The sequence below is a fragment of the Homalodisca vitripennis genome, chromosome 3 (assembly GCF_021130785.1).
Source record: "Homalodisca vitripennis isolate AUS2020 chromosome 3, UT_GWSS_2.1, whole genome shotgun sequence".
Lineage (NCBI taxonomy): Eukaryota > Metazoa > Arthropoda > Insecta > Hemiptera > Cicadellidae > Homalodisca > Homalodisca vitripennis.
In genome coordinates, this window is record NC_060209.1 from 59,386,230 (window position 1) to 59,401,597 (window position 15,368).

At 33.7% G+C, this 15,368-nt stretch overlaps 2 protein-coding genes across 3 annotated transcripts in view; both read left to right on the top strand.

Annotated features, from left to right (window-relative positions):
* Window positions 1-3,232, top strand: part of LOC124356958 (vesicular glutamate transporter 2.1-like) — a 34,630-nt gene extending 31,398 nt beyond the window's left edge. The window contains exon 10 of the mRNA XM_046808293.1: window positions 812-3,232. Within this exon, the coding sequence (XP_046664249.1) occupies window positions 812-967 (156 nt within the window). The 3' untranslated portion in view covers window positions 968-3,232. The remainder of the gene's footprint in view (window positions 1-811) is intronic.
* A 2,340-nt stretch (window positions 3,233-5,572) lies between these two features.
* LOC124356957 (vesicular glutamate transporter 2-like) overlaps window positions 5,573-15,368 on the top strand; it is a 34,005-nt gene continuing 24,209 nt past the window's right edge. For both annotated transcript variants that reach the window (XM_046808292.1, XM_046808291.1), the window contains exon 1: window positions 5,573-5,671. In XM_046808292.1, the coding sequence (XP_046664248.1) occupies window positions 5,649-5,671 (23 nt within the window). In that variant the 5' untranslated portion in view covers window positions 5,573-5,648. The remainder of the gene's footprint in view (window positions 5,672-15,368) is intronic.

The following is a 15,368-nucleotide window of genomic DNA, read 5'->3' on the forward strand; positions in this document are numbered from 1 at the left end:
TGTTGCTAGGAAGGTATTATACGCAAAATCAACATTTTGGGTTTCATAAAAATCGTTCCAATGATCATTTTCAAGTAGTGCCTTCAATGTAATAAAATGAAATGAATGTATAACCGTAATGTTGTCTTTCTTGAACTTTCGTTGAGTAGAACTCATAGATGGAATGCCATGTATTTATAACTGTGCTGTAGTCAATTGGGCTGTGTGATCTGATATGCCTGCTTCTTGATTATATGATGTAATAATCAAATGTTATACAATATCTAAGGATTTGTTTTAAAGGAAACTTTGGTCAAGAAGTAATAATGAAAAAGGAAAATTATTGTCATATTATGCAAGAACATAGCTAGGAAACATTATTTTGGGTGCTAAAGACGACTGATATTTTCATATAGTAGATCGAAAGTAAGGTATGTGCAGTCAACAGCTCATTCCCCATTTTGTTTCATAAAAGGTTCTTGACTCGTTTTAATTTTAAGAAGGATCTTCCAGCAGTACATCTCAGCAATACTGAATTATTTAAATATTATTAATAGTATGCTAAAAAGGAATTAAAAAATATTAAAATTTTGGGGGTTCAGGACCCCCTTGCTGGCCCTTTTACTGCCTTGTATGTATTTACATAAAAACGGTTATTTTTGCCCAAATAACCAAAATAAGCAGCCTTCCAATATTTCTTCATCCTTTAAATGTCTTATCACCAATTTCATGTCAACACTTTCGTCAGTTTGTTTTTAAATGTCAATTTTACGTTAGAACATGTCGAGGGTTTCTTTAGGCCCAGTTTTCTTAACTCTAGAGTGTGTTGCAGTGGCAGTACACGACCCACATAATCATAGCTGTCCATCTCTTTGCGGCACTCTTCTATTGGGCATTCGCCTCAGGAGAGAGACAGCGTTGGGCTCCACCTGCACCCACCCCAGAATCAGAGAGCCTATCACTCCAACAACGAAGCCATGTCATCTGATTCTGTATGATGGGTTATAATTAAACTTTGGTTATGTTTGTTACTGTGTTTTAATTCTAAGTTTATATTCAAAACTATGTACTAAACTAGCTACAGTGCACAACTACTGTTTTGAAACCTAGTTGGATATTTTAGAGGACTAATCATTGAGTCCAAACATAAATAAAATTCTGTATAAGAATATGACTTAATGTTTAGTTTTTCTGAGATACACATACAAGCTACACAGATTTTATGTCGCGTCACAATTGTCCTAGTTAGATTTAAGTAATGAAAATACAAAATATGAAAAATGTTCATATTAGATATGGACTATTAGATTACTGATTATTGTAAACTCTGACATAGTGAAAAGCTTCCCATACCATGTGTGAGGTTTGCGAAAGTTTAGGGAAATTGCAATCAAGTACTCCACACTGTCCCTCCGTTCCATGACATATATATTCCACATGTACTTCAACTGATTTATCATCCTGATTGACCTTCAGTAGCTGAGGGTTAAGACTGTGTTTGATTATTTATAGTTATATTGTGCCAAAGTCTAAAAGTGACTACATAAACCAATTATTTGGGTATCGCTATGGATCACAAATTGAAGTGGGGATTAAATATAAACGATCTGGGTAAAAGTTTAAAAGTTATAATTAGGAAACTCCAGTACTTAAGCAATATCCTTCTGCTTATATATTTATGTATTATGTTTGCTGTATTACATACTTGAGTTAGGGGTACAGCTTTCATGGATAGTTTGAAAAGAACTCTATCTCAAATGGCATTTTTTTTCAATTACAACACAATTTCTAAATTTCCGATAGCCTTTTGCTATATAAATATACCTTAAATCCCAAACAATATTTTATATTAAACATAAATAATACCATATATCTGAATTTTTTTAATTTAGCAAACTCAAAAACATGCTGTACATTTCGAAAAGTAAAAAATATAAACTCCCAAGGTTTTATACAAGATTCCGCTCGTATTACTTATGGGGGAAATTCACTGGGTTACATTATTCCTAAAATATTAAATTTAATCAATCCTAAAGAATTGCTAACATTTTTTAAATGTTGATTGTAACAATAATTTGTTATTGTTATAAAGCTAAGCCTTACACACTTTACATTGCTTGAAATTGTAAATAATAACTAATATGAGTAGACATGTGAATAAAGTAATATTATTATCATTGTCAAATAGTTTACTCTATCTATACGCCGAATACTATAAATTATGAGTAAGCCATGCCGTTGACACATTACCATAGGTTGTAATATGGTGGCATCCTAATGCACGATGTCGTATCACATTGTACTCTCAAACCAAGACATAAATAATTGGACATCTAAATTCACTTGCCATAAATTGTTTCGTATAATAAAGAATAATTTATTTTCCTTCATGTTTTGGCCAAATATATTATATAAATTATAAGATGAGATATATAATGATGATATAAATACATATTTCAAGTTATAGTTAACAAGGCCTGAGCCTTCCGCTCCCTATTTTTAAATAAATAACAAGAATTTTATTTATGAGCAATGATTGAATGTACGATGCAGCTTATATGTTGTTCTAATGCCAAGTCAGTTCCGTTACCAGGTCAAAAACCAAATGGATTGATAAAGAATAAGTTAAAGTTTTTAGTTAAAATGTAAAATATCTTAGCTATGTTACTGATAAGCGATATTGGGCTTAATGACGACACATCAGTCTCATACCCGTTCTTATACACACGTACAACAGCAGCAATTTTAAACTCATCAGGAAATATTCCCTGTTCAAGAAACTTTTGTGATTACAGTACAATAATGGTACAAATATATCTATATTATTCTTAATATGTTACTTATAACTCGTTTGAAACGCTCTTCAGCTGCATAAACATTTTATAATGTTACCGAGTTTTTTGCATTTGACTGGGAGATCACCGATTGACTTCGATGCTGTAGGTGGAAAATTGGCAAATGGATGATTTATGCATGAATGTTGAATTGTATGTTTGAGTGTGATCCTGGTGTGATAAATAATACCATTTTGTAATTCACGCAATGTTTTAAAATTGCTTTATCTCTAGTCTAGTTGTACTTTCCTTTGTTAATAGTTACGAACACTTACGCCAAAAGGGCGTTCGCTTTTCTTTTTATTAATTAGTAAGTATTTATATTGTACAGTAAAGAGGGGTACCCAACGATAAATAATTTGTAAATTGTTGGGAGCCAAGGATGTGTATGTTTTTTCCAAATAAAACTCTTAACACTTCTTGATTCTTGATGTATTAACTTATGCCTTGCTTTTGACAACCTAATATAAATTAGCGATTTCAGTGATTTTAAACTTGGATTTCAATGAATCAGATAAAAAAAATTTTTACTGACTGAAGATTGTCAGTATACTTTATGTTCTCTATGTGTTTAAAACTGTTAAATACTATGGCGCTCAGTGGCGCATCCAGAAATATTCTCTGGGGGGTTTCCGAAACACTTAAAAATGTTATTTTAATAGTTGGTCTTAAAATCGTTAATTATAGTACTTCTGAACTAATAAAAGGATGACAAAAATCAAGTGAGAGTATATACAGTTTACATTACACCACTTTGCTACCAATATAGGGATAATTAAAATCTTCTGTAACAAATACAGTTTATATGAAGTATATTTAAATGAAACAAAAGTTTTAAAACATTAGTGAACAAAATAGTTAGGTTTAAATCGCAAATGAAAAGTAAAGTTAAAACTTGAATTACAAAAGTACAGATATCTGAGTTCGAAAGATGACCCACACCTAATAGAGCTACAATAACGGGAGTGAAATTACAATTTAGCCAGTTTATTTCTGCATTTATACATATAAAACTACTTATTAACAATAACTTTCAGTTTTTATATCGATAACAACGAAAAAATATCGGTTTTTGGCAGTATTACCCAACTCCAACTTTGAAACTCATAACTCAGAAACTTGTAATCCGATTACAACCCATTGTTTGTACAAGATAGATACACGCCTAATGTAATTGTAATTGTGCATGTAAATTCAAGAATAGTATGAATGGCAAATTAGTTGCTAAATTGCCATCTTAGCTTTTATTCTTGACCGTGTGGTCCACAAAATTCGGTATTGGCAACATTATGGAGCTTAATCACTATATGTTGTAAATCACTAATTAAAACGTTTATGTTTAACACATATAAATTGAGCAAGTTTTGTTAATTCACCGCGATTGGTAACTGTTCGTTTTAACGGGTATTCATCATATTGCGCAGAACGGTACGGTACGCCTCGAAGTGACAACTAACACAGTACAGAACTCCTCAGAGCTTGGCAACACACTCACTATTGTGCCAACTGTTTACGTAGGGACTAGTGGATCCCCCTCCTGGATACGTCTGTGCCTGTGGTAACACTGTGCGGTCCGGTATATCGTGGCCTTGGCTTGTAAGGAGCATGCGGAAGTGACGGTGAAGCGACTTGGAGATGAGAAACTGTTACTCTTCAATAACCTATTTCTTAAATAACGTGGTCAGTTGTTATTAGGTTTTATTAATTTGTTATCATGATAGCAGATTACCAGCCGACCTATCATTGATGTCTCGATAACTTATCGCAAGCCTTAAACACAGTTATTTTGTTCGGTATTAGAATCATGCTGTTACTGGCTGAAATAGAAGTACCGTAACGTTATAAGTTGCAAAAATAAAGTAGATCAGATTAAATGTAAATGTTTGATGTTATACACATATCCACTTGGAACAAAAAGTAAAATAGTTTTATTGAAGTATATAATATGAACCGTATTAAATAATAAAATACTTTTACATTGATTTGCGATAACGGAAGTTCAAGAAAATTTTATGAAAAATTCTTTATAAATGCTTATTTATTTTATTCAAATTTATGGTTTCGTAAATATGTTTAAAACTTATTGTACAAAATATGTGCAGTATTATTAAAAAGATCCTAGTTTAATTAATATTTGTAATTCAAATTTGGAAATATTAATTTAAATTAACAACCAGTTTTTTGTATTATTGCACAATATATATTATTATATGCATTGATTGATACAAAATAAATTACTTATATGTACAAAGGACTTTTGATTTAGCGACTTAAGTACCTACAAAAACCTCTTCATCCATTAGTCTAGAACACAAAGTAAATTCATTTTTATTAATTACATAATATGAACTGTTTTAGGAATGACATATTTATATGATAAGCTGATAATAAAACTTCAGAGAATGTTCTACAATGTGCTTTTTATTTGCATAATGATAATGATAAATAAATCGGTGTATTTAATTATCTGCTCCCTCCTCCACGTTATTGGTTTGTCAGTAACCTAATGCTAATAGGGCGTGGTTAGAACTGGTCCGTTCTTAGTTTCATTGCGTGCACGTAATCGCCTCGGTTGTTGTTTGTTACTGGTTAAGGGAATAAAAAAAGTGCTATAAGAACTCCAAATCTAGTTAGAACGTTTTAATTTGACTGCTTCCATTGCGTTTTCGACTGAAAAATACAGCCCAGCTGTTACTGAAATATTAGGGTGTTCCTGATAGCACGTTATCGAGTTAATAGGTTACCAGTGGATAACCCTGTTACTGATTACTACTGTTACTCACCGCCCAGCCGTCAGCGGCCGACCAGTGCGCAGTTGGTGTCTGTTCGCGCGCCATGGATAACCTTCCACGCCGCGGGTAAGTACGTTCTTTGAATTAACTCTATAAGTGCTATTTAATTCTCATAGTATACAATAGAGAGTACATGTTAACGCGCCTATTCTATGAATTTAATATTAATGAGATATAAACATGCTGGAAATACATTTTTAGGGAAATGGAATATTAAAATAATATTAGGATTAGAACATATTGTAATGATATAAACTTTAATATCACTTGTATGTATTTACTATTATTTAATCCATCTTAATAATTAAACAGTTTGTCTTACCGGTTAAGGATACTTTTGTACACAGAATATATCAATCGTAGCATATATTTAATTCTTAGAAAAAATGATCTGTGTAATAAATATCCGCTTTAGGAGCTTGAGATCAAATCAGACAATCTTGATACTATATTACCTCGGAACTGTATTAATTCCCCACTGATACGGGAAAATAAGGGAATTTCGTTTCTTCAGATTGGCAATGAGTCCGCCGGTAAGGCAAGTTTTTACGGCCGCGCTACAGTAACTCGAAGTAGGTCAACGTCGGACGTAGGTTGTAAAATCTCATCCTAATAACTGTAAGAATGGGGTCTATAGTTTCTAAAGAATGGAAGATATAAGTGATGAAACTAAACCAGAAGTTTTTCTTTTTTGACGTTTATATGTGATAATTTAGTACGTGGGAAAGTTACGAGTATATGTCTTTATAGTTTACTTGAAATTGTATTCTACAGTATAGTATCCAAACTTGAAAGATGCCTAAACATTTTTTTATTAGACAGACTTTAAAACACGTTTGTCTTACGTTACAAATAGTTGAATATGTTTGTTAAATATAAAAACGCATTTATAATGAGAAATATTTAAATGTTAAATCTGGACAAGGTTGTTTAGGGAGTAGACATAATTAAGCTTTATAAGTGTGAAAAATATTATATGACCCTCACCCTACAAGCTGAACCAATTGAACTCGTGCTCTTGCTGATAATTGTAAATTACAATAATACAATAACTTGTAAATAAACTGGTATGGTATAAATTCTATATGTGAATATCTCAAAATAAGCCTATTGTTTCCGCCTAAGCCTCCCCTATCAAAATATAAAATCCTAATTGTAATATCACGCTATGCAAATTTTGTTTTACTTCAAATTCTTATACGAGACAACTCCCAAATAACACTAGAACGATGTAATATTGTTCATAAATTTATATATATATATATATATATATATATATATATATATATATATATATATATATATATTTTGAAACATTTACAGAAACTGGTTACAATAATATTGTACTATTTAAGGCGTATATTTGAATGATTAAATGATACAAAACAGAAAATAATTAAAGATTGATCTAAAAAAAAAACAAGTTCATGAATAGTTTTTATAAATCTGATACTTATATTTTCAATATAAAATTATATGTAGAACCTCTGGTTGATGGGAACCAAAATTTATTTTACTCTACCCGTAATGTACAACAGGGTGCAATAAGAATTCCTAAAGTGAACAAAGAAACGTTTAGGCATTCCTTCCAATACCTTGCTCCTAAATATTTTAATCAAATACCAATTTCTTTGAAGACTTGTAATTCATTTAAAACAAATTGTTCTAAATTGTTCAACTGGCTTTTATTGCAGGGTGATGTGAAGTTTTTAAATTATGTCCTCAGATAAAATGTTGTTCAGTTAGTTTAACATGAACATGAATTTGTACATTTACATATTATTATATTTATATATTTGTTATTTCATTATTATTTATTTGTTACATGTGTTAAATGATATATTGTTGAATTGGTACGGTTATTGTTAAAATGTTATTGTTATTGTTAAGATGTTATTGTTATTGATGTATTACTATTAGTTTAATATTGCTGTTATTCTGTGTTGAATTATTAATATAATGAATACCGACATATATATTGTATATGATCTACAGTAAAATGAGTTAGTGCACTCAGTAACAAGAAGGAAGGAAAAGTTAGAACTGGATTATGTTACCCAGATAGAGGTTAGTTATACACAACATAATACTTGTACCACTTGTATTAAGTACCACACAATCACAACTATATTATTTCCACAACACAGCAGCTTGTGGCAGTTTCAACAAAACATAGGAAAACACAATGTGGATAGGATAGTAAATTGTAAATGGATAGTTTAGTATTTATTTCTGATGAATTGTGTCACTAAGTATCCAGAATGATGCCGGCTAATGCATGACTGAGTGTGGCATAGTTTTCTTTTTTTTTATTTATTTTTTAATCTCTTTTAAGCCTCAGCTTTCAAACTATGCTGGCTTCGATGTACTCTGATTTATTTCACTGGTATTTTATTTTTGCAAAGTACTCTATCTTCGTGTCTTTGCCTGATTGGACCTCCCCGGGATTTGAACCTGTGATCTCTCAGTTAGAGAGCCGAGACTATATCCACTAGTCTACGGAGGAGGACAATACGGCACAGTTTGGACAAACCTCTGTCAGAGAGCTAACCTGAACTTTGCTCTCTGAACAGGTTGGGCAACCAATGAAAATAAAATCACTGTTGGCCGGCATTATTTAACAATATTTGGAGATTCATGTAAACCTATCAGCTCTGGTTCACGTCATTAGTATTAAAAAATAAATAAAATAAAAAGAAAACACTACATTTAGAGGCTCAATTTTAAATAACTACTTAAGTTGCTGGATTCTAGATTAAGTGTCTTAATATTGTTATTAAATTATATCACTGGCCACACTACTGGTAATAGTGGTCAGTAAATTCCGAAAAAAGTTATTGTGAATTATACTTTGTACATTTTTGATGGAATAAATTATTATAATTATTTATTATTATAACAATTACTACAATGAGTACAGGGCTTGAGGCACCATAAGTTATTTTTCAAGGATTTGGTGAACCGTAATGGTTCTTATCAACTTTAGTTACGCAAATATCACAGTAGGAATGATATCTCGCGCAAGAAAAATAGTCTCGCTTCTTGGTTTAAAAATATATAAATATTAGATTCGTGTTTCTCACCATAAAAATCATAAACTTTTCTAATTCTTTCTCGTAAGTTTATTCAAATTAAGCGTTGCAAACAATGCCCAGAGTTGTACACTAGTCGCACAATTGTGGGCCAGTTGGGGTATTGAAACGCTACATTGTGCGAGGGAAAATGAATCCCTGACGACTAATTTGCTTTTAGTGTAGAAAATAGTGTAATTAAAATTATAAAAATGCATTTATATACAGGGTGAAAATTAAGTCGTGATACGCCTGGGATATATTCTTAATTAATTGAGTTATCGAAGTAAAATTTCCACCATACCTATTAAAATACTTTTTTGGACTTTTTGAATTAAAAATATTTCCTCCCCTTTTTCAAAGGGGGGTAGAGGGGGATCACTTTAAATTTTCAAATTGCAGCTCATATCTTGTGACATGTAATTTGAAACGTAAATTCAAAAGAAACACATGACATGAAAAAAAACTTCTCTACGACGACAAAATTTATGGGCAAACAACCCTTTACATGTAAGGGTGTAAATGAAGTCCTAATACGCCTGGATATACTCCAAACGGATTGAGATATCAATGTGCAAACATTCACCAGACTTGTTAAAATTACTTTTTGGGATTTTTGTGAGGGTAAAAAAAATTCCACCTTCCTTTTCAAAGAGGTAGCTTTAAAATTTCAAATTGCAACCCCTATCTTGTGACATATTATTATAATTAGATAGGGTATAAATTTTTTTGAATAAAATGGCAAAATTAATACAAATTAGGTAATAACATTTTTCAAACTTCTGACGGAGTGACAACTACATTAATTAATTATGCACTTAGAAACATGTCGTGAATGGGAAAATACTCATTTGCCAAAAACGATAAAAATTAAATATCATAGAACATTATTTCAAAGTTATTTTTCGATTAACGACTATTTGAACCTTTTCAAAATTATTTACGTATAAAAAATATTTTAGTAGAAACATTTTATTTAAGAAGTGCGGCATATTTAAAATACAATGTGTAAAAGCATAACTAATAAAGGATTTTTTAAATCTTTATTTTCAATATCCTTTGGTCCACTATTTTTAATCAATTCAATATTTTTTAAACATATTTTACACAAAAGGTTTTTATTTACAAGATACTCAAAAAAGATGTCCACGTGACACACATGATTACTTTCACATTGAGTTGGTTATAATCTGTCGCAATAATGCTGTAAACGTTTCAATATTAAAATACAGTTTTGAATATTTCCTACAAAAATTACTAAAGTGAGCTGCAATTTGCTTTCCATCTCTAATTGTGAACTCATTAATAATGAGTTCAGAGATTTTACATATCGAATTTTTATTTTAGTCGGCAAAGTGACATTTTAAAGCTCCCCAGATACTTTTTAATAATCCAAAATTAATTCGTCGTAAGATTTATTTATTTACCCTCACTACATGGTATTTACTTTAGCTTAGAAAGATTCCTTATTTCAATATTTTCCGCTACATGTCCCGGAGGTGAAATCTGGCGTTCAAAAAAGAACTTGCCTTTAAAATACCCGGTTTTATTCAGTTTAACTTTTGTTTTCTTCTTATATTAAATTTGTTCCTAACATCAGGAAAAGCAGTGTCATAACAGTGTTTATAACTAGATAACAACCGGTTTAAATTTGTTTTCCATTGAAATAGCAGATTACACTTCGTCCCAGTTCTTCTACCACTTGACTTATAATTTATGGAAATATTTCACAAAGTTTTGTCGAAAATAATGTTTGATAATTATAATATGATCCAGTTCATTGTTTTTACGTTTAAATTTGGACATCGTGATCGGAAAATTATATTTTAAAATTTTTATACAATCAGTTTATTGTTTGGTTCGATATTACTATCAGTATATCGAATTATACTTTTATCACTTTGCGTGATTCTGGTAGGATGTTCTATGAGGATATGAACCCATGTAGAGAATACGTCCAACAAAATCACACAACTAAATCCTAAAATTGGGGAAGTGGAAGCGTTCATTTTCACGATCCATGTTGAAAAGATTTAGTTTGCGCAAAAAGCTTTTTACTTCTACCAGGAGCTACCATACAAGCTTTTCTTTGCCTTGAAGTTTAAGGTTCAGGTCATTGACGTGTTGAAACATATCTGACGAGAAAAGAATGGAAGCTACATTTTCTTTATCGCTAAGAAAACGTGTTGGTTGATGTCTGATCTATGTTGAAAAGAAATGGCTTATTAAGTGGCGAAGAATCTTTGTAAAACGCAGCCTTTGCTTAGCCATCTGGCATTACTATGTAACAACAGATGATCATATTCAATGTCCACTTCGTCAAGAAATATTTTTAATTCATGATGTTTATTACTTTTATAAATTCTTGCATTATTCTCTTAAGATTAGGATTTAGTTTGCAGCAAAGCACAGTTTGATTAATGATACAGTGGTAGGAAATCAAATTTTCATTACACCTTGAAATGGTTCTCAATAGGTGAACTAGTCCTTTTATGGACCCAATCTTCGCCATATCGCCCAACTACTGTCGGTAGTTACTGATAAAAGCCTAAATCTAACACATATGTAACTAACAGTTTTTAAACACATATGTGAAAGAAACGGCCAAATACAAAATAATTGAATCGTAAAAATTGAGGGCTCTGTGGTGTAATGGTAGCACATTCACCCGGCAAGTGAGAGATCCGGGTTCGAGTCCCGGCGGAGCAAGTACTTTTGCGATTCAATGTTTGTTGAAATAAATTAAATTCGGCTATTGCCATTTATACAAATTTAATGAATGTAAATAGAAGTCATTTGACAGGTATTTGGTCTTCCGATCATATGTTAGTTTGGTTATTGAAACACATATGTGAAAGAAACGGCCAAATACAAAATAATTGAATCGTAAAAATTGAGGGCTCTGTGGTGTAATGGTAGAACATTCACCCGGCAAGTGAGAGATCCGGGTTCGAGTCCCGGTGGAGCAAGTACTTTTTGCGATTCAATGTTTGTTGAAATAAATTAAATTCGGCTATTGCCATTTATACAAATTTAATGAATGTAAATAGAAGTCATTTGACAGGTATTTGGTCTTCCGATCATATGTTAGTTTGGTTATTGAAACACATATGTGAAAGAAACGGCCAAATACAAAATAATTGAATCGTAAAAATTGAGGGCTGTGTGGTGTAATGGTAGCACATTCACCCGGCAAGTGAGAGATCCGGATTCGAGTCCCGGCGGAGCAAGTACTTTTTGCGATTCAATGTTTATTGAAACATATGTAACTAATTAATCCATACCCGCTTCGACTATGTCTTGTCGTCTGGTTCTTCCTCTTAATAGAAATATACCCAATACCTCTTCAACAAGAATTTCGCTCATTTTATCCAAGAAACGTACAAATATAACCAATTCTGCTTTATCAATAATGTGACATTATTCATCTAGAGATATGGCATAATAGTTGGAATTATTTAACTACCCTTGCACACCACAATTATTTTCTCCTGCCAAAACGTGTGCGTTTTTGAGTGACTCCTCGCAGATAATGGATTCCGTCGAATGGTTTCAACAAAACCTTTTCTATTATGAAACAAAACATTATCTGCCTCGAGCATGCATTCCTTGACTATGTCAGCAGCGGTGAATAGTTTCATCCTATGCTTACCAAGAGTACAAAAAATACCTAAAGAAGCCTCACCACATTTCTCTTGCTCATAAACATGTCATTAAACTACTCTTGATTTCAGTTGAAGATTCGTAGCTTGACAATAAACTTGCAATTTTTAGATTTATGCCAAGTGGAATATTTCCGGCTTTAATGTCATTTTATATTCGAAATCTTAACTAAAGCAACTGACAAATCAAACAAATCGGTACTTTTCCAACACGATTTGGCAGTGTAAAGCAAGATAAATCGGTACATTCAGGCAAAAACCGTATACTTTCGACTTCCACCTTCATTTTTTCGATTCCATTGTATGAAATAACATATACCTTAATTCGTACCGTAGCCAGGCAATCGTTTTTAGCGCATGTGGTGTTGGCATCCGTCAAGGGTAGGAAAGAAAAATCGCGGGAAATATCAAAGAACGTAATGTGTATTTCAAGTGAAAATTTATTAATTTTTTATATCTGACAACCCTCATAGAAGTCTTATATAAAAATGCGACTGCACTATAAATAGTTGCACTACAAACCTTCTTTCAAGAAAAAAGTTTTCATTTCGGATTTTTATTAGTGCTCTTGGCATTAAAATGTATTACAATTAAAGTGACTTTTTAATTATTTACTTGAAATGGTGGTTTATTGAAATATCTGGCTAGTTGAAGTAATAGTTTGTGGCACGCTACTCATGAGTCAATTTCAAACTATTACTAATATTTTAATAGTATGTTATACTATGTTACCAGTCATATTCAAATGAAGCCAGTTTTTTTTTACATAATTGCTATCATTAAGAAAATGTAAGCCATTGATTTAACAGGATAGCAGAGACTATTAACATTACGTTTTGGCATAAGTTGTTTGAAAATAGGTTCAAGGCCAAGGCCGTGACTTTCGGCAATAAGTAAAGGTTCTTATTCGATTCATCCAATTAATTATTCTTATCAGAACTACTGTTACTTTCACACTTAGCCCTAACAAATACATTGTTCCTTTATTATTAAACGTTTATCAATGGATTTTAAAACTAGTGATAATTATATTCTTTTTCTGTAGATCTCGTCAACATAGAATTTGATCTGAAATGAAATAGAAGTTGATGGCGAATTATTACCAATTAAATCCAACAGAAGCGCCATGTTGTGCAGCATATACACCACGCATTCTACGTTTGTTGTTTGAGGTCGTTCATGGACACTTCTTCGTAGCGTTGAGCTACGTTTTAACATGTCCCAAGTCGAGACCCGCCACAGTCGGGGTATCGCCAAGATGGACAGTTACACTCTCAGCCGCAGACCACCGAGTTCCAGAGAGTAACCTCGCCCACAGCACTCGTGTATGTCCCGAGTTGGGACCCGCCACAGTCGGGGTATCGCCAAGATGGACAGTTACACTCGCAGCCACAGACCACCGAGTTCCAGAGAGTAACCTCGCCACAGCACTCGTGTATGTCCCGAGTTGGGACCCGCCACAGTCGGGGTATCGCCAAGATGGACAGTTACACTCGCAGCTACAGACCACCGAGTTCCAGAGAGTAACCTCGCCCGCAGGACTCGTGTATGTCTCGAGTTGGGACCCGCCACAGTCGGGGTATCGCCAAGATGGACAGTTACACTCGCAGCCACAGACCACCGAGTTCCAAAGAGTAACCTCGCCCGCAGGACTCGTATATGTCCCGAGTTGGGACCCGCCACAGTCGGGGTATCGCCAAGATGGACAGTTACACTCGCAGCCACAGACAACCGAGTTCCAGAGAGTAACCTCGCTCGCAGCACTCGTGTACGTCCCGAGTTGGGACCCGCCATTGAATCGAAGTGTCTCCATGATAAACTGTTACCCTTACAGTAGTAGACCAACAGGTTCCACGGAATTCCCTCGCCAGCTGCACGCGTGCATGTTCCGGTGTAGAGACCCGACATAGAGTCGAGGTGTCTCCATGATAAACTGTTACCCTTACAGTAGTAGACCAACAGGTTCCACGGAATTCCCTCGCCAGCAGTACGCGTGCATGTTCCAGTGTAGAGACCCGACATAGAGTCGTGGTGTCACCATGATAGACTGTTACCCTTACAGTCGTAGACCAACAGGTTCCACGGTATTCCCTTGCCAGCAGCACGCGTGCATGTTCCGGTGTAGAGACCCGCCATAAAGTCGAGGTGTCACCATGATAGACTGTTACCCTTACAGTCGTAGACCAACAGGTTCCACGGAATTCCCTCGCCAGCATCACTCGTGCATGTTCCGGTGTTAACACCCGCCATAGAGTTAATTATTTTTCTGTAGATCTCGTCAACATAGAGTTTTTTCTGAAATTAAACGCAGTTAAGGGCTAATTGTTACTAATTAAATCTAACAGAAGCGCCATGTGTGCAGCATATACAACTCACATTATATGTTTGATGATTGTTGGCAACACTTTATCTCCCAGTTTCCATGAGGTCGTGCGGGGCCAGATAAGCGTTGAGCTTCGTGGCTAGTGCTCGTGTATGTCCCGGGCATCCATGGTCTCGAGTTGAGACCTGTCCTATATTCGAGATGCTATATTATATTGTAGCAAGAGACGTAGACCAACAGGTCCAGTGAGTTCCTTTGTCTCGCAGCACTCATTTCTTAGTTACTGTCACTTACTGGCGCAATTATGATCGGTACTTTCTAACTGAAAATACCCCCCAAATCAATTGAGAGGTGCAAATCTTTTCTGGATGTTCCTGTAGTTCGATGAGTTGCACAGGGGATAAAATGCAAGATTCCGGGACACTTACACTATTGCATGTATACGATAAAATGTCTGTGTTGAGATTTTACACCAAACTAGATAATTTTTCTGGCGTTACCTTGTAAACTTAGGTTTACCTTTATGTACTTTTGTTTGGTGCATGTTTTCTTTGCCTTTTTATTTTTACATCTCAGATCTCGCTCTGGACATTACAATCTAGAACCTCACATTCATCTGAAGGTGCTTTACTACCTTCTTAACACTCAGGTGTCATATAAGGGCTATTTACTATCTTGTCAGTATGTATACCATTATCATCCTGTGT